The 21,885-nt window shown below is 47.8% G+C and overlaps 1 protein-coding gene across 1 annotated transcript in view; it reads left to right on the forward strand.

Moving 5' to 3' along the window:
• The window catches only part of RBM20 (RNA binding motif protein 20), a 211,795-nt gene that overhangs the window by 136,243 nt on the left and 53,667 nt on the right, over positions 1-21,885 (forward strand). The window contains exons 2-5 of the mRNA XM_082631853.1: positions 10,366-11,452; positions 12,850-12,911; positions 15,236-15,327; positions 16,120-16,217. Of these exons, the coding sequence (XP_082487979.1) occupies positions 10,366-11,452; positions 12,850-12,911; positions 15,236-15,327; positions 16,120-16,217 (1,339 nt within the window). The remainder of the gene's footprint in view (positions 1-10,365; positions 11,453-12,849; positions 12,912-15,235; positions 15,328-16,119; positions 16,218-21,885) is intronic.

Consider the following 21,885-nt stretch of genomic DNA (forward strand, 5'->3'; position numbering starts at 1 on the left):
AATGGACCAAAAGGCTGGTGATCTGATATCAAATGTGTTATTTAACATCACATCCTAAATGTGTTAACTAAACTTACTGTGGCGATCATTTTGCAGTATATACATGTATCAAATCATTACATGTGTACCTTAAACTTATACAATGTTATATGTTAATTATATACTCATAAAGCTGGAAAATGATAAATTGGGAGAAAAAACACAAAGTAAAGGAAATAGCTTTATATTTAGTACCTTTAAACAAACAACTCCCCCCCCAAACAAAAAACTGCACCCAAGGAAGTAGGTACAGGAATGTGGTTTTAGAAGCTCCCTTTAATGAATGTGGAAACCGAGGATAGAAAACTGGCCTTACGGTAAAGAGACCCTCATTCAAGTCCCAGCCTAGTCCCTGGATGCCCTTTGGTGATTCATCTGACCTTTCTTGGTCTCACTCAGTCTTCTTAATATGAACTGGAAATGGTCATATTTGATTTACCTACCCATATGGTTGTCCTAGAGGTGAAATGAGGTGAAATGATGAGGTGAAAACACTTGCTAACACTCCAACTAAAAAATATGAAACAGGGCTTCCCTGGTGGCGCAGTGGTTGAGAGTCCGTCTGCCGATGCAGGGGACACGGGTTCGTGCCCTGGTCCGGGAAGATCCCACGTGCCACAGAGCGGCTGGGCCCGTGAGCCATGGCCGCTGAGCCTGCGCATCCAGAGCCTGTGCTCCGCAGCGGGAGAGGCCACAACAGTGAGAGGCCTGTGTACCGCAAAAAAAAAAAAAAAAAAAAAAAAAAAAAAAGAAACAAAAGAGAGATGATAGGATTATCATTGCTGTTATGAATCGTTCCAAGAGGTGTCATGGTGATATGAATCATCATATGATAATGTCAGGCTAAAACCCAAACATGGGATAATGCCAGCATGAACCCAGCGATCTCAAAACTAGTCACAGAGGCCTCTCAAGTGATAATCCAAGAGCTCTCTTGTTACCAGGAAGACAGCACTGTCAAAAAAGTGCGTGATCTCACCCTTCTCCCACAAAGAAGACTCACCTGTTGCATGCTGCTGGGGACGGTACACCCTAGTGGCTGCATGAGCCCCGAGGAACGAGGATGAGGACTGGCTTCCAGTCCCAGCTCTCCTTTATCTAGCTGTGTGATTGGGTTGATTCACATATTATGGCAACTTCTTTGGGCTTCCCTTTTTTCCTCTGTAGAATGAGTGTGTTAAACTAAATAGTCTCTGAGATCTCTTCTTGCTCTTAACATTTGTGATCATTAGCTACAGTTTAAACTTCAGCCCCAAGATTACTGTGGTATCATCATTGTCCTCTTTGTAACCTGACACTTAGGGATGTTCCCTGTGGTTCATATCCTGACCTAGCTTCTAAGAGTGTTACAGCGAGTTGAGAATTTATGATTTGAGGTTCAGCTCCCAGGAGGCAATGGAAGGGCGGGACTCAGCAAAGGCCTGACCCTGACCCTGACCATTGCACTTGATTTGATTTGGTTGCTCCGTAAAGTGTGAACAAACCTGGAAAACATTCTCTTGCCTGGTCATGAGCTCTCTCATCCGGATGGTATTTTGTATCTTACCATGTGAGAAGAAATGGCATATTCATTGGGACTGTGTTGAACTGGAAGTGAATTTAAATTCCTGATTGTTTATCTTGGAAGTCATGGTGCTTACTGAAAATGTGACCGGTCCGGTTGGGGTAGGTGCCACCATGCTCTGAGCTGTGGTTCTTGGCTTCTGCTTCTGGATGGCCAAACGTTACCAGGGAAGAGCTTGCTGAGTCCACACACATTCATACCACTGAACTCCAGCTGCGTCCTTGTGTTATTGCATGGCCTTCAGATCTACTGTTGACTCCTTATCCAGTTCACCAAGCAGCTGTGGTAACACTCTGTGTGCCCCCAAGTGCCAGTCCCCACTCCTGCTCTCTCCTCTCCCAGCACATGTTCACTCTTCTTTCTTTTTACTTCCTTTCTCTCTGTGTTTACATCTCTTTGTGTTCTCTGTCATCCATCTCTATCTGTCTCTAAGGAAGATTCGTCTCTCTGCCTTGTCAGAGCCCACCTGCCCTTTGCCCTGATGATGACTACGATGGCGGTGATGATAGTAATAGTAATGGTGATGATCGTGGTAAGAAGTCTGGTGGTAGTGCAGCTCGCTGCTGCATTGCTTTAGCGACTGCTTACTGTGTGTAGGAGCTGTGTGGAGCAGCTTATGCCTACCCTGTCATTTAACTCTCAGCACAAACCTATAGCTTAGGTTATAGCTCAGATATAACCATCTTTGCTTTAATAATGAGGACTGGGCTTCCCTGGTGGCGCAGTGGTTGAGAGTCCGCCTGCCGATGCAGGGGACACGGGTTCATGCCCCGGTCCGGGAGGATCCCACATGCCACAGAGCAGCTGGGCCCGTGAGCCATGGCTGCTGAGCCTGCACGTCTGGAGCCTGTGCTCCGCAACGGGAGAGGCCACAGCAGTGAGAGGCACGCGTACCGTAAATAAATAAATAAATAAAAATGACTGAGGCTGAGAGAGAATAAGTATTTGCCCACAGTCACCAGCTGATACGTGGCAAACTAGAATTCATACCCAGGTTGATACAAATTCTGAAACCTGTGCCCTTAGCCTCTGGGCAATGCCTCTTCCCGTCCCCGCCCCCCATGTGTGGTGCAGAGCTCAATCACATCGGTATGCTTGGTATTCCATTAATATGGCTGAATCGATTTTACCTCTTTCTACTCTGAATCCTAGTGGCAATGAGATTATCTCCAAGGACGTGAGTGACAAATATCACTTCCTCTGTAGAGGAATGCTTTCTGAAAGGGAAGAGTGTGCTGTGATCCCACAGAAGATGTTCTCTTTCCAGTAATCTTCGGCCAATGCCACATCCTTAGGTCTGTACGGCACAGTTTCCAAAGCGTTCTGACAACTCCTTAGTGAATCCCGCATTAACCCTCATAATGTAAATGAGGAAAGACTGTGACTTCTCTTTTAATAGATGAGGACACTGAGGCTCAGAGAGGTAAGGTCTGTTGTCCACTGTGACTCAGTTGACAAGCGCTGAGGTACGACTGGAACCCAGGATGCCTGATTTCCCACCCTGGTTCGTACAGGGCAGCCCACAGCTCAATATGTACACTTACCTCTCCTCCAAGTGAAAGAAGACCAGAGAACCATCATGTCTGTAATAAAGAACTTTTCCTCCTGGGGGATAAATGAATGCCTTGCATAATAAAGCCCGTTCTTAGTACAACAAAAAAATGGCTTGTTAGGTGCTAAGGAATGAAAGGCGTGGCTTAGAAACTGCTCCTAGGTGAGGGCCGCGGCATTATGTCCCCTCGCACAGGAGCACCTGTGTGGCCAGAGCCGGATCTCCAAACCTGTAGAAAGTTGTGCAGCCCACACCCTTGCGGGGCCTCTCCCCTGGCACCCTATTCATACGTGGCCTCATGACCACGGTGCGGGGCTCTTGGTCCACCGAGGATGGAGGAGCGTTCTGTTTCCCGAACCTCCAGGAAGCAGGTCTCTCTGGTCAGCAGATACACCAAAGTGCCTGCCCGAGCGTCCCCTGACTAACCCCTCGCCTCCAGCCGCTGGGTCCGTATGGTCATTCTGCTCTGCAGAAGGAGCTGGGGCGTGACAGGGAGCTCTTGAGTCAACGTGAGAGCATGGAGGGAACCGTCTGAATTCCATGCAGGTGGTTCAAATAGGTTGGCTTTCTTTTTACATTGTTATTTTTATTAAGCACATAAAGGAAATGCATTGGTTCATGGAAAGAAAAGTCCAAGCAGATCCAGGGGAAGCCGGCATGAGGCATCCCTATGCAGATATTCAGGAGTGGCCTGTGCCCCTGTCTCCAGGCCAGTGTCTTTGGGTGGGCTTTATTCTCAGGCATCCTTAAGTGGTGGCTTAAATTCTGCCAGTTTAGCAACCTGGCCATGGCCTGACAAGAAGACAAGTAAGTGTCTCTCTCTTGACAGCTCCAGCAGTATCCAGGAGTGTCCATTCCTGAGCCAGTCACTGTGGCCAGGGGCTCTGACTGTCCAGGACTGGGTCACATTGGGTGGACATTACTATTCTTCTTGTATGGATGAGAAAATTCTGAGGGTTGGAAAAATTAAGCGACTTTCCCTCATCATACAACCAGTAACAGGCAGACGGAAGCCGGGTCTCTGACCACAACTCACCCTATAGCTGCCTTTCACCAACAGCTGATGCATCTTTGCATCTGTCGGTTGATTAATAAACCCAGAATGTTTGTAAGTTTTTGTTCAGAGTTCAGGGAAGGCCCTTGAGTTGGCCTTTTCTTTCACTTGTTACATTTCTCTGAAATGTCTGAGGCTTGAACCACTTCCTCGTGTACCTTACTGTTTTGTGCTTACCTCAGAACATTTATCCTCTCTGTGTTGACCTGCCTCCCCTGTGGTTTCGGGAAGATTTCTCTTTTTCCATCTCTAGCACGTTTGCCTGGCACATAATAGATGCTCAGTTCCTGTGGGCTGAATCAAACTCGTGAAGCCCCGTTGGCCCCTTTGCTGGAGTCTGTTTCAGAGCAGAGGCCCCGCGGCCCCTGTCTGTGTCATGGGTACCCTCCCTTCCTTTCAGAACAGGATGGATTATGTCACAAAAATCTTGCTGAATTTCCAGCACCCCGACTCAAACTGAAGAAGTGCCTCACTTCTTTTGCCCAAATACTAATCCATCATGACATCCTGCTGAGGACTCAGAATAAAATGTGAAAGAGCTTTGGGACAAAGAGTGAGGGTTAGAGACAGATGTTGGCTGTCCCAGGGGGTGCAATATGTCACACATCCATTTGACACTATGGGATTAAACCATTAGAAACAGTTTTCATCTGGAGCTCCTAAATCTCCCAGTATTATAAAGGCAACTCGTTCTCCTTTATGTTGTATTTTATTTCTAAAACTCTTGAGAGAAATTCTGCTTTAATTGAAAAACAAAACCAAAAAACAAAGAAAAAAACCAACTTTCTAAGTGAGCAGGGAACCAAAGTTTTTAATGGAATTATGCACTGTGAATTCTTTGTTACAATTAACGGCTCAGGAAAGGAAAAGAAACCTCAGCCCTGGGGGAAGTGAGCCTCGTGGAGGCCTGGATGAATCAGAGTGGCTGTGCTGTTTCTTCTGCAAATGTGGACCAGCCCTCTGTGGGGTTGTGTGGTAGGTATTCTAGCTCTGTGCCGGATGCCCAGGTCACGTGCCTGACTGGGCTGCACTCCCTCCTGCCCAGAGATGAGGTTTGACCATATGACTGCAAACAGAGCTGCTGCACAAGACCTAGAAGAAGAGAGGATGTGGCAGGTGCATAGAACCCTGCCCCCCACCTGTTCCCCAGGCAAGGGGGCATCCCTGCTCTCACTTCTGGAGCTGACAGGGGTTCCAGAAAGGGCCTGTATCTCTGCATCTCCCCAGTGCTCAGCAAGTGCCTTGCGTATGGAAGGTAGTCAGCATCTCACTGAACAGAGGGGAGGACCACAGGGAAGTATGGGTGGAGATGATAATTTGGTGATGAAATAGATAGTTCTGGAACTTAAGGCTTTTGGAGGCAAGGCTATTCTGTCAGGCACTAGAAGCTGGTTTGAAAGCTCTGGGTTTTCATTGAGGTTTACTGCCACCCAACTGTGTGCCTTTGGGCAAGTCACCTTCTTTGTTAATGAGAGGGGTGGATGACTTGATCTCTAAGGGTCTGTAATTCTCCCAGGGTGCCATTGCTCCAGCTGCTTAGAGAAATGTGACTTGGAAAAGGAAGAGACCTCTGGGTTTTTCTGGCTCTTGGCTAAGTTCCCGGGTCAGATGGTCTGTGCTCCCCAGGATCTCTGGGGGCAAGAGTTCATACCAGAAAGATCCAGCCAATGTCCCAACACCCACTGCTGCCTCTCTGAGTGGAAGCCTCTTTTGCAGCTAATTTTCTTTCTTATTAGTTTCCTATTGCTTCTGTAACATGTTACCACAAATTTAGTAATTTACAGTTAAATTTAAAATTTAAATTTCTCACAGTTCTGGGGATCAGAAGTCCAAAATCAGTCTCACGGGGCCAAAGTCAAGGTGTCAGCAAGGCTGGTTCCTTCTGGAGGCTCTAGGGGAAATTTTGTTTCTTTGTCTTTTCCGGTTTCTAGAGACCACTTGCATTTCCTTGGCTCATGGCCCCTCCCCCTATCTTCCAAGCCAGCAGCATAGCATCTTTTTTCCTCTCTGACTCTGCTTCCATCCTTATATCTTCTCTCTCTGACTCTGATCCCGCTGCCTCTATTTTATAAGGACTCTTGTGATTACATTGGGTCAACTCAGATAATCCAGGATAATCTCTCCATCTCAAGATCCTTAATTTAATCACATCTGTACAGTCCTGTTTACCATTTTAGGTAAGATTCACAGGTTCTGGGGGATTAGGATGTAGAGATATTTTTTTGGGGGGGGAGGTGTTCATTATTCAGCCTACCACAGGGATTATCCATTTGATTTCAAAATCTAGATTTGGACAGGGAGTGAGAGTATTGGAACTCTTGCTTTGGAATGGGGAATTGTAGACAGCTCCCTAGGCCAGTGACTCTGTACGTGAGTGAAGTTTAAGCTGTATACAACAGCAAAATCCATTTGCTTTCTGCATTTATTTAGATTCTCCTTCCTATAATGCATCAATTATCTTCCTTCTTCATTCTGTTCATGGCGGTTACCAACTACCCACCAAGTACGAGGCAGTGTGCCCGGAAAATGCGAGAATCTCCGAGACATGCTCCCTGCCCTGGTGGAGCTTACGTTTAGTGGAGGGAGAGAGGCACATAAGCAGTTATTTTCAATATAAGGCAGTGATGTGACAGTGAAAAACCAAGGAAGACAGGAGGGTGACCTCTGTTCTATCCTTTAGGGTGTCAGACCACATGCCCCAATTTTTGGCTCAGAAGTATAATTGTTATATGCACCTGAATTTTAAGTTATTAATGCTGATAGGCTACGAATTTTAAGGCTTTTTAAAAGTAGGATAAAGTGTCTTTTCTTTTTTATCTAAGGGTCTTTGGTTCAAAAAGTTATCTAGTTCTGATGATTCATGTGAAATCACTTCCATCCAAGGTTGATTCAAGTTAGGGACAATAGGAATTTGCTAGGCAAAGCGGAAGTTGGGAAGAAAATCTAGCCAGTCTTCTTAATTCATGCTGCATGTGAATGAGTAAACTTCTGTAACCTGGACTGTCCTCAGAAAAGCACTTGTTTCCCGTGGCTGACCTACAGATACCCAGTGAGGTTGGCTCTTCTAGTTGGAAAGACAGCTCTTCCTTGCGTGTCCTTTCAGAGGCAAAGGAGAATCTCCAGTAAGAGCTCCCTCCAGCCCAGAGCACAGTTTTAGAAAATACAGTTGACTTCTCTGGGAAAAACAGAACCAACCTTGTCTTACTCTCATGGAAACCAAGTTGGCACCTATTATTGCCTTGTTAGCAAGGACAGGCTGCGTTGCAGGACAGCCCTGGTAGGAAGGGTTGGCCCTGTGTGGGCAGGGTTTTGAGTTAAGCTTAATTGCTCCTCCAAAGCTCAGCTACTTAATACTACACAAGTAGAAATCTATCACCAGACTCTAGACCATCCTTCTTTTTCTTTCATATTCTTGCCTACGTGGACCGTTAGCACTTCCGCAGCTCTGCTGCTGCCATGATTTGTGCCCGGGCCACACTGGGGCCACCAAGGCTTGGCTGCAACCAGCACAACTACCCAGAGGAGGAAAGGTCGGTCACCACCTTTAACCAACCCCCCAGTATCTTAAAATGCAGCCAGCCTGTTGTGTCCTTGGAGCACAGCAGGGCTGCTGGCTGGGTGAAGGTCCTGTCTCTTTAATGACTTACAGCAAATTCTTGATCTCTCATAGAATGAGAAAGAGTAAGACAAAGTCGTTTTTGTCTGGCTGCGAAATGTGTTTTGTACTTGAATTTGAATGTGGGTGTGCCTAATGTTCTGAGAACTCACTTCAGGCAAAACAGTGAAGCAGCCCATGAGGAAGTCCTCAAAGAGGGCTGAGGAGCTGTGTACTTAACCACTTGCGCCCCTTCTCTTCTTTGCAAAGCCTGGCTGGGGTTTGACTCCCTGGTCTGTACTCACCAACAATGGGTATTCGTTAAGTAGGTCACCTAATCTCTCTGAGCTTTAGGTTCTTGCCCTGCAAAACTGGGATGAGGTTACCGATAGCCCATAGGACTAATGGCGAGATCCCATGAGATAACATAGGCAAAGCACTGGCCACACAGTGTCGCGGTAAATGTGAGAATCTCTCCCACTCACCTGCCTCCCCCATTCTCTCGGACCAATGTAAAGCTCCAACCCGAAGTGGGAGGGGAGTGACATGCCACACACTTCCCTTTTTTCCCTCGCCTGTCCCTACCTCTGGCCCTTCTCCTTTGTTTCATTATCATCAGACTTGTACGGTACAGAGCATGTGGCAGTGGACACCTTGTCAAAAGTGTCCCAGCTTTGCAGTTTCTATCCCACACTGCTGTAGACATGCTGAACGTGCAGCCTGGGCTGTCCATGGCAATCCCAATCTCTATTCCACGGTCCCATTCTTCCCATTAAAATGTCCTGAGAATTCCAGTTTATCAACATCCCGAACACATTTCCTGATTGCACCCACTCCTCGGAAGGGGACTTTAAGACCAGGAAATATAAGGTCTTACAAAAGAGCCCTGACAATGGTAACCACGTGTCCCAGATTTTCTGGGAAAGTCTGTTCCCTTTCCAGTCCACGGGTCCTGATTTTTGGTCTAGAAAACACCGTAACCAACCAACAGGGGTCACGTGAAAGGCACGTGTCAGACAGAACACCCCCAAAATAAGATTCTGTGAGAGCCCACCACTGCCTATGATCTCAAATTCAGATTCTTCACTTGTAATTTTTTGATTGTTTCCTATGCTAGTTGGGTTTGAGAGTGAACTGAAGGGCACATGATTCTTGTTGCTTTTGGATGTGAAATGAGGACAAGGATGAAAATGTGTTCGGCACAAATATACACACACAATTCATTCTGTGTGCAATTTTGAAAAAGACTTTTTTCATTTAACATTAGAGTCTATGGATTTTTCTCATGTCACTAATTTTTTTTTTCTTTGTAAACGATGACCTTACCAAATTCAAAATGGAGCCTATCACTGGCAAGGATGAGTGTGGGATGAGGATGGGGAGAGCAGATACCCAAGGAGGACTTAGTGTGGTGGAATGTTTTCTGTCTTAAGCTTGGTGATGGGAACACTTTTCTGAATGTCTTAAATATTACATGATACAATAGAAATGTATGCACCCGTAGTGAATGGTTACTGAACATTTCATTCTATAAATGTGTTATAATTTACTCACTTTAAAACTCCCCTCCCTAGTGTTATCAGTTATTTGTACCTTTCAATGTTGGACTCTTAAATGATGTAGTATCATTAAATATCTTTGGGTATTAAGTTTTATCTGCATTTTAGCTCATTTTTTTAGGCCAGATGTATAGAATTGAATTATTGGGTCAAAGAGTATGGCTGTAATGAATGCATGTCGCCAGACTACCTTTGGACAAAGTCGCACAAGTTTAGACTATCATTGATATCGTATCCTTTCTGCTTTATCTCACCAGCACTGAGTGCTGTGAGATATATTGGCTATATAGTTATATATACGTGCGTGTGTGTGTGTGTGTATATATATATATATGTATATATATATATATTTGCTACTTTGCTAGGCAAATATTTGTTTTTAATGGTTTAACTTGTATCTCTTTGATTACCAGTGAAATTGAACATTATGCCATATAAGAATTTTTCTGTTGGAGTTTTATTTTTTTTATTTTTATTTTTTTTTAATTTTGTATCAATTTTTTTTTACATCTTTATTGGAGTATAATTGCTTTACGATGGTGTGCTAGTTTCTGCTTTATAACAAAGTGAATCAGTTATACATATACATCTGTTCCCACTTCCCTTCCCTCATGCATCTCCCTCCCTCCCACCCTCCCCATCCCACCCCTCCTGGCGGTCACAAAGCACCGAGCTGATCTCCCTGTGCTATGCGGCTGCTTCCCACTAGCTATCTACCTTATGTTTGGTAGTGTATATATGTCCATGCCTCTCTCTCGCTTTGTCACAGCTTACCCTTCCCGCTCCCCATATCCTCAAGTCCATGCTCTAGTAGGTGGAGTTTTAAAATAATTGTTTAATTGATGTGTATGAGCATAGGTTTTTGCAGACTCGATTATATGTGGGACCTGTGTGGGAGGGTCTTGTTTGTATGGGAGGGGCGACCACGGATGAGCAAACAAACAGCCTGTTGTCCCCCTGGGTGGAAAACAGCTGTGCATCTAGACCTTTGTCTCCCTGCAGTGCCGCCAAGCTCCTGGACAAGACCCCGTTCTCGGTCAGTAACCCAAACCCGCTGCTTCCTTCGCCCGCGAGCCTCCAGCTGGCTCAGCTGCAAGCTCAGCTCACCCTCCACCGGCTAAAGCTGGCACAGACAGCCGTCACCAACAACACCGCGGCCGCCACCGTCCTGAACCAAGTCCTCTCCAAAGTGGCCATGTCCCAGCCTCTCTTCAACCAGTTGAGGCATCCGTCCATGATCAGCTCCCCCCATGGCCACACCGGGGTGCCCCAACATGCAGCAACCATGCCCAGTGCCCGGTTTCCCTCTAATGCAATTGCCTTCTCGCCCCCGGGCCAGACACGAGGCCCAGGGCCCTCTGTGAGCCTTCCCAGCCAGCCCCCCAATGCCATTGTGATGCACCCTTTCAGCGGGGTCATGCCTCAGACCCCTGCCCAGCCAGCAGTCATCTTGGGCATTGGCAAGACTGGGCCCGCCCCTGCTGCAGCGGGATTCTACGAGTATGGCAAAGCCAACTCGGGCCAGGCATATGGCTCTGACACTGATGGTCAGCCCAGTTTCCTGCCAGCCTCAGCCTCTACCTCGGGCGGCGTGACCTATGAAGGGCACTACAGCCACTCAGGGCAAGATGGCCAAGCCGCCTTTCCCAAGGACTTCTACGGACCCAATGCCCAAGGGTCGCAGGTGGCAGGTGGATTTGCGGCTGAGCCGGCCGGGGGCTTGAAAGGCGAGGTAGGTCCGCTGCTGCAGGGTCCAAACAGCCAGTGGGAGAGCCCCCATGGATTCTCTGGCCAAAGCAAGCCCGATCTTAGAGCAGTCCCCAACCTGTGGCCTCCAGCCCCCAGCCAGCCCTATGAGCTCTATGACCCCGAGGAGCCCACCCAAGACAGGACCCCTCCTTCCTTTGGGGGTCGGCTCAACAACAGCAAACAGGGTTTCAGCGGAGCCTGGCAGCGGGCCACGGAGGAGCAGGCGACGCTGTCTGTGCAGCCCTTGCAGGCGCACGAGCTGAATGACTTTCACGGTGTGGCCCCCCTCCACCTGCCCCACGTCTGTAGCATCTGCGACAAGAAGGTGTTTGATTTGAAGGTGAGTCATCCAGGACCGGCTGGGAGCCACAGCTGGAGCCTTGTGGGCTCGCCACCACAACCCAACTCTTGCTGCTCATGGGCCAGGAACTATGACATTTGGGGACTGGGTAACAGAGTTTTGCCATCGGTACCCTTGACGAAAAGCCTAAGTATTAGAACCAGAGGGAATTTCAGAAATGTATCAAGGCCAGTCCCTTGCTTTAAGGCAAATAAGAGATTCTTACCCATGGTTATAGGTGAGAGATGAGGGTGAGTGGAGGACCAAGTGACCCCACTTGGGTTATGGAAAAGGGACTCAGGATTTAGCTTCTGCCTCCTTGTCTACATTCCTTGAGAACGTATACTGTACTGAGTACAAAAGGGGGAAAGTGTTAGCAGAATTTTGAGTTGGGCAAGGGAGTAATTCTCAGGTGGGACCTAGACAAATTATTATAGAAGGGCCTCAGCTTCTGCATCTGCAAAATGGAGGTAGAGCCTTATCACACCTTTTCAGTGGTTGTAAAGTGCTTTGGGCCCCAGCAAACAAAAGTCCATGGTAGTATAAATTTTCCCCCAAGATGTATTGATGACGCAGTGAAATATTCCAAAGCAATAATAATTGCAGTTAGCATATATTAAACCCTTTCTCTGTGTCAGTGGTAACTCTCCAAGGTAGATACTATTATTATACTCATTTTACAGATGCAAAAACAGGCCCAGAGAGATGAAATGACTTGTCCCCATAGCCAGAAAGTGGTGGAGTGGAGATTCGAACATGGGTCTGACCCTCCCAGAGCCTGTGCCTCTTATCACTGAGCTGTACAGCCTCTTGTCTCTCATCTTGTCTGCAGAGCACAGTAATCCTTGTTTAGCGGGCAACACACCACAGTGTGTCACTCACCCCTGCTTGGGTTGTGTCATGCAAACACATCCCTGTCACCTGGGTGGACCATACCCTCTCACCTCCTGTCTCAGGAGGGGGCCGGCTAACGTGGGAGGTGATGGAGGATTTTGTCTCTCATAAGTCTTTTCTAAGGCTTTGCAACTCCCTGGGAGTCCACCTGCCAGATTCTCATATTGGAAGTACATTGGAGGTGTGGTGGGACCAGGGGCCCCCTGAGAGGGGAAGAGGAAATCGGACTTGTGAATCTGGGCTCCTGTCCAAGATAGGCATGGGATGTGCAGGTGGAGGCCGATGATGATGATGATGATGATGACGATGACGGCTGGTTAGGGAGGCAGGAACGGGGGAGGAGCCTGGGTGGGAGGGGAACAGGGGAGGGAGAGGCATCAGCAGGGCTGGTCCAGCATTTGGGCACTCTGCTCTCCCTGCCCTTAGGAGGAAGCCTGTACTCGTCCACTGCCTTCCCGGGGGCTCAGTTCTCCTTCGGTCATTTTTCTTTCCTTCTGGCCTAGGACTGGGAGCTGCATGTAAAAGGGAAACTACATGCTCAGAAATGCCTGCTCTTCTCTGAAAAGTAAGTGCTGTCCAGGAGGACAGGTTCATGCATGCACTCAGCGAACATTCACTGAGCACTTACTGTGTGCCTTGCTTTGTTCTTGCTGGGGAAAGAACAGAGGACAAAACAAGCAAATCCCTGTTCTCAAGGAGCTTTACACTTAATAGCAGGGGATGGGGCAGTGTCAGATGATAAACTAGTGAATTCTATAGCATCTCTGGTGGTAAACGCTAAGCAGAAAACGGCATCAGGGCAGGGGCAGGAAGTGTGTGTGTGTGTGTGTGCGCGCGCGCACGCACTCAGAGGGGCTGGTGGTGGGAAGGCCTCACTGAGGACACCCCAGGAGGGCATGAATGAACCGTGGCCGTCTGGGGGACATGCACTCCCAGCAGAAGGAACAGCGAGTTTGAGGGCCCTGGCGTGGTCCAAGGATGCTCAGGCAGCATCAGTGTGAGCAGTGCGGAGTACCTGGGGGGAGGAGCCAGGGAAGTAGTGGGGCCCCATCCTGAGCCCTCGGGCTTGTGGAGAGGACTTTCACTTTTGATTTGAATGGGACTGGAGCCCTGGAGGGCTGAGCAGAGAAGGGATGTGCTCTGGCTTCACTGACTGGGACCCTGGCTGCCATGCTGAGAATAGGTGGTGGGGGCAAAGGCAGACTCGGGGAGACCAGTGAGGAAGGGGTTCCAGGTACCCACACAGAAGAGAGGAGCCTGGGCCCAGGGATGTAGAACAGAGCATGGGGTTAAGTGTTTTGAAATGAGCTCATCCAAAAGGCCTCGCTTCCTTATTTATAGTAACCAAAAGGTAGAAGCAACCCAAATGTCCAGGCCAGATAAAATAGATAAACACACGTGGTCTGTGTTTACGGTGGAATATTATTCAGCCTTCAAAAGGAAGGAATTTCTGACACAGGCAACAACATGGGTGAACCTTGAGGACATTACTCTAAGTGAGATAAGCCAGTCACAAAAGGACAAATGCTGTGTGATTCCACTTACAGGAAGTACTGAGAGTAGTCAGATTCATAGAGACAGAAAGTAGAAGGGTGGCTGCCAGGGGCTGGGAGAAGGGGCTGGGGAGGTAGTACAGAGTTTCAGTTTTACAAGATGGGAAAGAGTTGTTCGGAAGATGGAGGGTAGTGATGGTTGCCAAACAGTGTGAATGTACTTAATGCCACTGAACCGTACACTTAAAAATGCTTAAGGGCTTCCCTGGTGGCACAGTGGTTGAGAGTCCGCCTGCCGATGCAGGGGACACGGGTTTGTGCCCTGGTCTGGGAAGATCCCACATGCCGCAGAGTGGCTGGGCCCGTGAGCCATAGCTGCTGAGCCTGCGTGTCCAGAGCCTGTGCTTCGCAATGGGAGAGGCCACAACGGTGAGAGGCCCGCGTACCGCAAAAAATAGATAGATAGATAAAATAAAAATAAAAATGGTTAAGATGGTAAGTTTTATGTTATGTGTATTTTACCACAATTTTAAAAAGTGATTTTAAAAAGGCATTTCTTTTCTGGCTCCCCATTTTTTTATTGTGATAAAACTCACAAAAGGGCTTCCCTGGTGGCGCAGTGGTTGAAAGTCCTCCTGCTGATGCAGCGGACATAGGTTCGTGCCCCGGTCCGGGAGGATCCCACATGCCGTGGAGCGGCTGGGCCCGTGAACCATGGCCGCTGAGCCTGCGCGTCCGGAGCCTGTGCTCCGCAACAGGAGAGGCCACAACAGCGAGAGGCCCGTGTACCGCAAAAAACAAAAACAAAAACAAAAAAACCTCACATACAACTTGCCATTTTAACCATTTTAAGGTGTACAATTCAATGGTATTTAGCACATTCACAAGGTTTTGCAAATACTACCAGTCTCTAGTTCCAGAACATTTTCATCACCCCCAGAGGAAACTTATACCCATTAGGCAGTCACTCCCCATTCCCCCTCCCTACCCCCAGCCCCTGGCAACCACTAATCTGCTTTCTATCTTCATGGATTTGCTTCTTCTGAACATTTAATATGAATAGAATCATATAACATGTGACCTTTTGTGACTGGTTTTTTCACTTAGCATAATATTTTCAAGCTTCACCTACATTGTAGCGTATGTAGCCTTTTTATGGCTGAATAATATTCATATATATATATATAACATTTTGTTTATCCATTCATCTTTTGATCTATATTTGGGGTGTTTCTACCTTTTGGTTATTATGAATAGGGCTGCTGTGAGCATCTCTGTTTCAACATTTATCTTCTACTATTTGGGGTCTAAGCCTTGGAGTGGAATTTCTGGGTCACATGGTAATTCTTTGTTTAACTTATTGAGTAACTTGTTCCCCTTTTTCACCCCTCTCCAGCGCTGCTCTCCGGTGTGTACTCGGTTCCACAGAGGGAACACTGTGTGCCTCTCCCAACAGCACAGCCATTTATAACCCTGCTGGGAACGAAGGTGAGAAAGGGCCCACAGATCAGCAGCTTGAAGCAGAAATCAGTTTTCCAAAGGCTTCTTACTCCCCACCTTTATTTATTTATTTTTTTAACATCTTTATTGGAGTGTAATTGCTTTACAATGATGTGTTAGTTTCTGCTGTATAACAAAGTGAATCAGTTATACATATACATATATCCCCATATCTCCTGCCTCTTGCGTCTCCCTCCCACCTCTCTAGGTGGACACAAAGCACCGAGCTGATCTCCCTGTGCTATGCGGCTGCTTCCCACTAACTATCTATTTGACATTTACTCCCCATCTTTGATAACCAAATGTCCCCGATGTGCCCTGTGGACACATCTATAAAGCAAACAGATCCCAAGATGCTAAAATGCATTGGGCCTGCTCTCTGGCCTCCTCAGTGTTTTCTACGTGTTTTAGACGTAAAGCTTTGCTGGTTATCAACATGCCCAGAAGTATAATCATGCCAATCACTAATCACTGTGTTAAAATGGAATTTTCACTTTTCTCTTCCCACTTCTGTCCTAATAATGACTTTATTTTGGGGGGCTTAAACCAGTTATTTTATTATGTTTGCCTTACGACTTCTAAACATTTATGAAAAAGAATGATTTATTTCAAGAAAGAAAAGCTAAATTTAATATTTTTTTAAAAGAACATTTGGTAAAAAAGTCATTTTTAGTTTTAAATAGGAGGAACATTACTCTTGCACATATCCATAAATAATGACTTTTGAAGGTCAAGGAGATGACTAGGTTTTCACCCAGTTTTGTGTAATTTACCATTTAGATTACTCCTCAAATCTTGGAACATCATATGCGGCCATTCCTGCAAGGTCATTTACTCAGTCAAATCCCGCATTCCCTTCAGCTTCCCCAGGGACAAATGTGAGTACAGAAGCATTCTCTCCGCTGTCATTTGTCATCATCAACGCATTTGTATCACCTGCTCTGCCTGGGTGTAGAGGTACAGAAGGGGCTGGAGTGAAGCTGGCACCGATGGGGCTTAGTGCAGTGCAGGAAAGCAGAGGTCAAGAGTTGTTTAATTCAGGGTTTTCCCTGGTGGTCCACAGGCTGGGGCTCCACGCTCCCAGTGCAGGGGGCCTGGGTTCGGTCCCTGGTCACGGAACTGGATCCTGTGTGCCACAGCTGGGAGTTTGCATGCCGCAACTGGAGATCCCATATGCCACAACTGGGACCCAGCACAGCCATATAAATAAATAAATGGATGAATTTTTTTTTTTAAAGAGTTGTTTAATTCAGTCCAGCTGGTGTTGAAACACATAGATTAAAAAGCTGACATAATTTCTTAAAATTGAAAGCACTCAAAGATTTTCTAGTATGAGGGTTTGTGTGTGTGTGTGTGTTTTTCTAAGACTTGGACATTTGATTGAAGTAGACCATTTCCTGTGGGTGGGTAATTCTGAAACTTGAACAGAAAGAGAAAATGTGTTTGAAAAGTACGGACCGTGCACTGGTGGTATTTTTGTCCCCTTGGGGAAATGGTGACATCTGCATAATATCAATACTTCGTTTTTAGTTGTGTTTGTGTTCCTTCTTCTCTACAACGGGCACTTTCGTCCCCCAAAGCTCTAAAGATTCATTCCTCCTTCTTCCAGCAATTGTGACAACTTGCCCTCCCCCCTCAGTTTTCCCCCTGCGTGTAGCCTGGTCCCCCAGGAGCTGCCCAGCTTCTCTTCCTCCCTGGCAAATGCGGGGAAGGGGGTGGGAGCCGCAGAGCCACCTGTAGAGCAAACTGTGTTTGGCTGAACCCTGCTCGAGGGCGTGTGTCTGTGTGGTTTTGCCTGTGCCTGTTTTTTTCCAATTCGTGATGTGAGCAGCTGCAGGCTCTTTCTCTCTTCTTGCGCTCAGCAGAGCAGGCCTCCACGTGCCGTCCCTTCCACGTGTCTATCGAGGCATTTGAGCAAAACTTAGGAAGAGCAAGCAGAGAAGTGTAGGTTTTAGACCCTGGGGGCTGAGTGAGTGGGAAGGCGAAGAGGTTCATGATGAGAAGTGAGGCCTGTCTGGGCCGAGATTTCCATTTGTTTGTGTCTGTTTATTTGTGTTTCGGGGAGACGTGCTTCAAGAGGGAGCCCCTGTCTGCAAGCCCGTGTGTGAAGGAATGTTGTGGTTTCCCTCTGCAGTCTTCAGGCTGAGAGCCATGGCCGGTCAGTGACAGCTTGGGTTCAGTCCCAGGAGAGCAGAATGGCTGGGTTCAGTGAACCTGGCATTTGTCTTGGAGTCAGACACCCGATGACTTGACCTCGTGTCCGATGGGGGCGCTGGCCGCTCCAGCACCACCTACCCCAGGGCCTGTTTCCCACACTGTGGACCGCAGAGCCAGTTCTGAGACCCCAGCACTGAGCGGAAAGGGGCTGTGGCCCAGACAGGGGAGGCTGGGCTGGGTGCCAGATGGGCCAGGGATCCGGGCACAGGAAAGAGAGCCCGTGTCAACTGAGTCCCTTTATGAAGGGGCAGGGGCTGAGGGGGCGAGGAGAGGCAAGGGCAGGGTGACTCTGTGTCTGTCTGTGCCTCAACTGCGTCCTCCGGCGCTGACCAGTGAACCAGAGGCCCTTTGCTGTGGATGTGGAGGCAAGAGGCCCTAAGTTCAAGTCCCCGTTCTGGATCCTGAAGCTGAGTGGCCTCGGGCAAATGGCTTTACTTCTCTGAGGCTCCATTTCCTTAAATGGGGAAAATACTCCCCTAATAATGACTTTTGAAGTTAGGTTTTCACTTGGCTTGTGATCTTTCAGATTATGCCTCTAATCTTGGAACATCTTATGTGGCCATTTGAGCACAGTCTCCTGATTCGATGGTCTGAGGGTAGACCAGCATTGTCCTGCCCTTGTGAGGGTCAAATGAGACTGTGTAGGTGACAATGCTTTGTGAACCGTGCAGTGTGTAAGAAGTAATAATGGCTTTTTTTTTTTTTTTGCGGTACGTGGGCCTCTCACTGTTGTGGCCTCTCCCGTTGCAGAGCACAGGCTCTGGACGCGCAGGCTCAGCAGCCATGGCTCACGGGCCCAGCCGCTCCGCGGCGTGTGGGATCTTCCCGGACCGGGGCACGAACCCATGTCCCCTGCATCAGCAGGCGGACTCTCAACCACTGTGCCACCAGGGAAGAATGGCTACTATTGAGTAACGAGTCTGTTTAGCCTGCTGTAGGGAAACCTATGCGAAGGCCAGCTCTGTCTGCTGGTCATGTGATTTGGGGCCAGTCTCAGTGTCAGCGTTCCTCCTGTGCAAATCTGTCTGGGAATCCCTGTAATCATATCTGCCCTATCCACCCCGAGAGTTGCTGAGAGGCTCCCACGGAAGGGCTTTACTTAGGTGAGGGGCAGGCACGAGCAATCTGCTGACTCGTGACCATTCATGAGTACAGTTTCCTCCAGACGCCTAGAGATGGGCATTCATCTGGCTTGAGCCTGAGAAGCAACACAAGAAACATTTTGCTTTCAGCACTGGCAGCAGCAGGAAGGTGATGGAGAGCCCAGACACTGTCGGATGGTGATCATAATAGCACATTTACATAGTGCTCAACACAGTCTTAGCATTTGTTTGTATGTATTAGCTCATTTAATCCTCCAGACAAGTCTGTGAGGGGAGGAAACTGAGGCACAGAGAGACTAAGTACCCTGCCTAAGGTCACACAGCTGGTAAATGGCAGCACTGGGATTTGAACCCAGGGGACCCGGCTCTATCTAGAAGCCTTATTTTTAACCACTAAGTGCTGCTGCCCGTCTGTAAGGGTCTCTGAGTTCTCTCCCTCGTGATGATTCTCTCATTAGTAAGTTCCCTCCTCCCCCACTCCCACTCCACAAGCTGCTTAGCAGGCTCTGAGGCTGCCTGGGGCGATAAGGACTTCTCAGGCTTTGGCCAGCAGCCGTGGAGCAAAAGGTGAAGAGGCCATCAGACCCAGCAGCCGAATTCTCCTGTACCGTGACAGCGTCTCCCAAGATGAACCTGACATCTGGAGGCATTTCTATACACCCACTGGAGGTGAAGAGCTCTCATCTGACTGGTTTTATCGTTACAAGTTCTGCGAAGCCTTGCTGGTCACGTGAGCTTCCCAAGGATAATCTGGGGGATGAGGGTACAGTTTGCCCCAGCCACTCCCTGCATCATCAGTGCCTGGATGTTCCCATCCTTCTGTCGACTTCTGGTCCTCTTGTTGCCATTTCTGGCAAATGCTATCGAATGTGGGTATGTCTCTTTAGAAAAACCTGAAATCCAAAAATATTGACCTCTGGAGAAAAGCCGAGAAATGAAGAGCTGATGAATCTGCTACGATGCTCTGCAAGGCTCCTTTAAGTAGCAGGAGAGTTCCTCAGAGAAATTATTGGGGTTTTTTCTGCCTACAAATGCTGACCTCCCAAGATAAGTAGATATATGAAGGGGTGGTTACTGTGTTACCAGGGGATGCTTTTCTGGGCTCCGTGAGTGGCCGGCGGGCACCTTTTGCATTCTATTGGTTTTTTCTGCTTACGTATTTATGCTTTTTGTGAAAATTCAAACAGAAAAGAAATATTTAAGGAGGACAGTGAAATTCCTCCCACTTCCCCCCTTCCAGCTACCATAGAGAACCCATAAAGGCACTGATGCCTTTTCCTCCAGAAGTGTGTTCCAGTCCAGTGCCAGGGCTTTTTCTGCCTGATTCCGCTTACATGAGTCTTTTCAGAAACACATTTTGTTGAGTAAAAGCCGGAACAGCCAGGACTCAGACATTGTCATATCACTATTGTTTGTGGAGCAAAGAGCAGTTCTTCCTTCGAAAGCCCTCTGTTTTTAAGCAGGGCAACACAGTGACAAGGGGCTCCGTGTCATGACTGAGGCTTCAGAGGGTATCTGAACTGCCACGAAATCTATAATGACCACATGACACATCTACCACCTCCCCCAAGCCCAGGCTTGGCTGAATTTACGTTTGTCTCAGCTCGGTGGGAATGCGAGCCCTTCGTTTGCATGTTTATTTCTGACAGAGATGGGGCACTGAAGTGACAGTTGTGTGCTGCGTTTGCTGAGGGTGGGTGCTTTGTGTCTGTCCCCTCCAGCCCCAGGGTCCTCCAGCCCCAGGGGCCTGGGAGAGGAGCATTCACTTTCACTTAAGCTTCTGCCATTTGACAGAGCAGACGCACTTTATCCTTTGCTGCCTGAGTTGTCATAAACAGAGTAATCAGGTTTCTAGAAGGGGCCATAGGGGCCTTCTCAGGCTGTGAATAGTTTTCTTGCGCCTGCCTGAGATGCACTTTGCCTGCTGGCTGTCCCCGTCAAACCGCCTTGTAGTTTTCACAGCCACCTTGGAGTTTATTTAGTGCTGGTGCCTTGGATGGGGCCTCCCTGGCCTGGGACGATACACATTGGTTTTTTTTTTGTTTTTTTTTTTTTCTTTTTTTTTTGCGGTATGCGGGCCTCTCACTGTTGTGGCCTCCCCCGTTGCGGAGCACAGGCTCCGGACGCGCAGGCCCAGCGGCCATGGCTCACGGGCCCAGCCGCTCCGCGGCATATGGGATCCTCCCAGACCGGGGCACGAACCCGTATCCCCTGCATCGGCAGGCGGACTCTCAACCACTTGCGCCACCAGGGAGGCCCCACATTGTTTTTATGGTTTCTTTCTCACCAGGACCCTGCACACCAGAAAACGTGTATAAATAAGGAAACTGAGGCACAGGAAAATAGAAATGTTTGTGAAAGACCAGAGGTTTAAGTGATAGGTTGGCCCTCAGATTGCTGGCTGTTTCTTGAACATCTATCTGTCAAGCTTGGCCTTCGGGTCCATGGCTCAGAGCACTCTGGTCTCCTGACCGCCAAAGAGCATGGAGAGTTCTTAACTGATGTGGCACCCTCCCTCACCATGCCAGCTCTGTCCTCGCTCTTGTCCCCTGGTCAGGGGTCACCCTGTACATTTTCGAAGAGAGCAAAGAGTGGGGAAACAGGAGACCTGGGTGGGTTTTGTTTTCTGGGTTTTTTCCTTTTCTTTTTACAGATCTGAATTATTTTTTCTTGTTGCAAAAACAGTAAAATGATGTAAAACATTTGAAACAGTAACAGAGATATAAAAAATAGAAAATCTAACCCTGCAGAGAAAGCCAAAGGTAAATGTCCTTGCCTATAGCTGTCTATCTCTAGCTAGTGTACGTGTGCATGTTTATTTACTAAAAGTGTATATTTTGGGGAAAGTCAGATTACCCCATATCATCTATTGTGCAACTTGTTTTTTTTTCACTTAACATAAACTCTCACGACATATTTTAATTGATTTATAGACATCTTTTCACACCTGAACATAAAACACTATCAGATGTTGTAACACCATCTATTGTATATGTTTACCATAATTCATCAAGTCTGCGATTGATTGGTTTTTCAGTGAGAGTTGTTATCACACATCTACCCCTACTTCATTGCCCACAGATTAAGTTCCTTACCTTCTCCCAGGCATCAGTGTCTGCATACACATTGATGAGTGTGGACCAGATGACCTCCTGGCTTTAAGGTTCCGTGACTTTAAAGTTTACAGTCATGTTGAAGTTGCTCGGCACATGAGCCACCCAAGACC

This window comes from Mesoplodon mirus (assembly GCF_964341445.2).
Source record: "Mesoplodon mirus genome assembly, chromosome: 2".
Lineage (NCBI taxonomy): Eukaryota > Metazoa > Chordata > Mammalia > Artiodactyla > Ziphiidae > Mesoplodon > Mesoplodon mirus.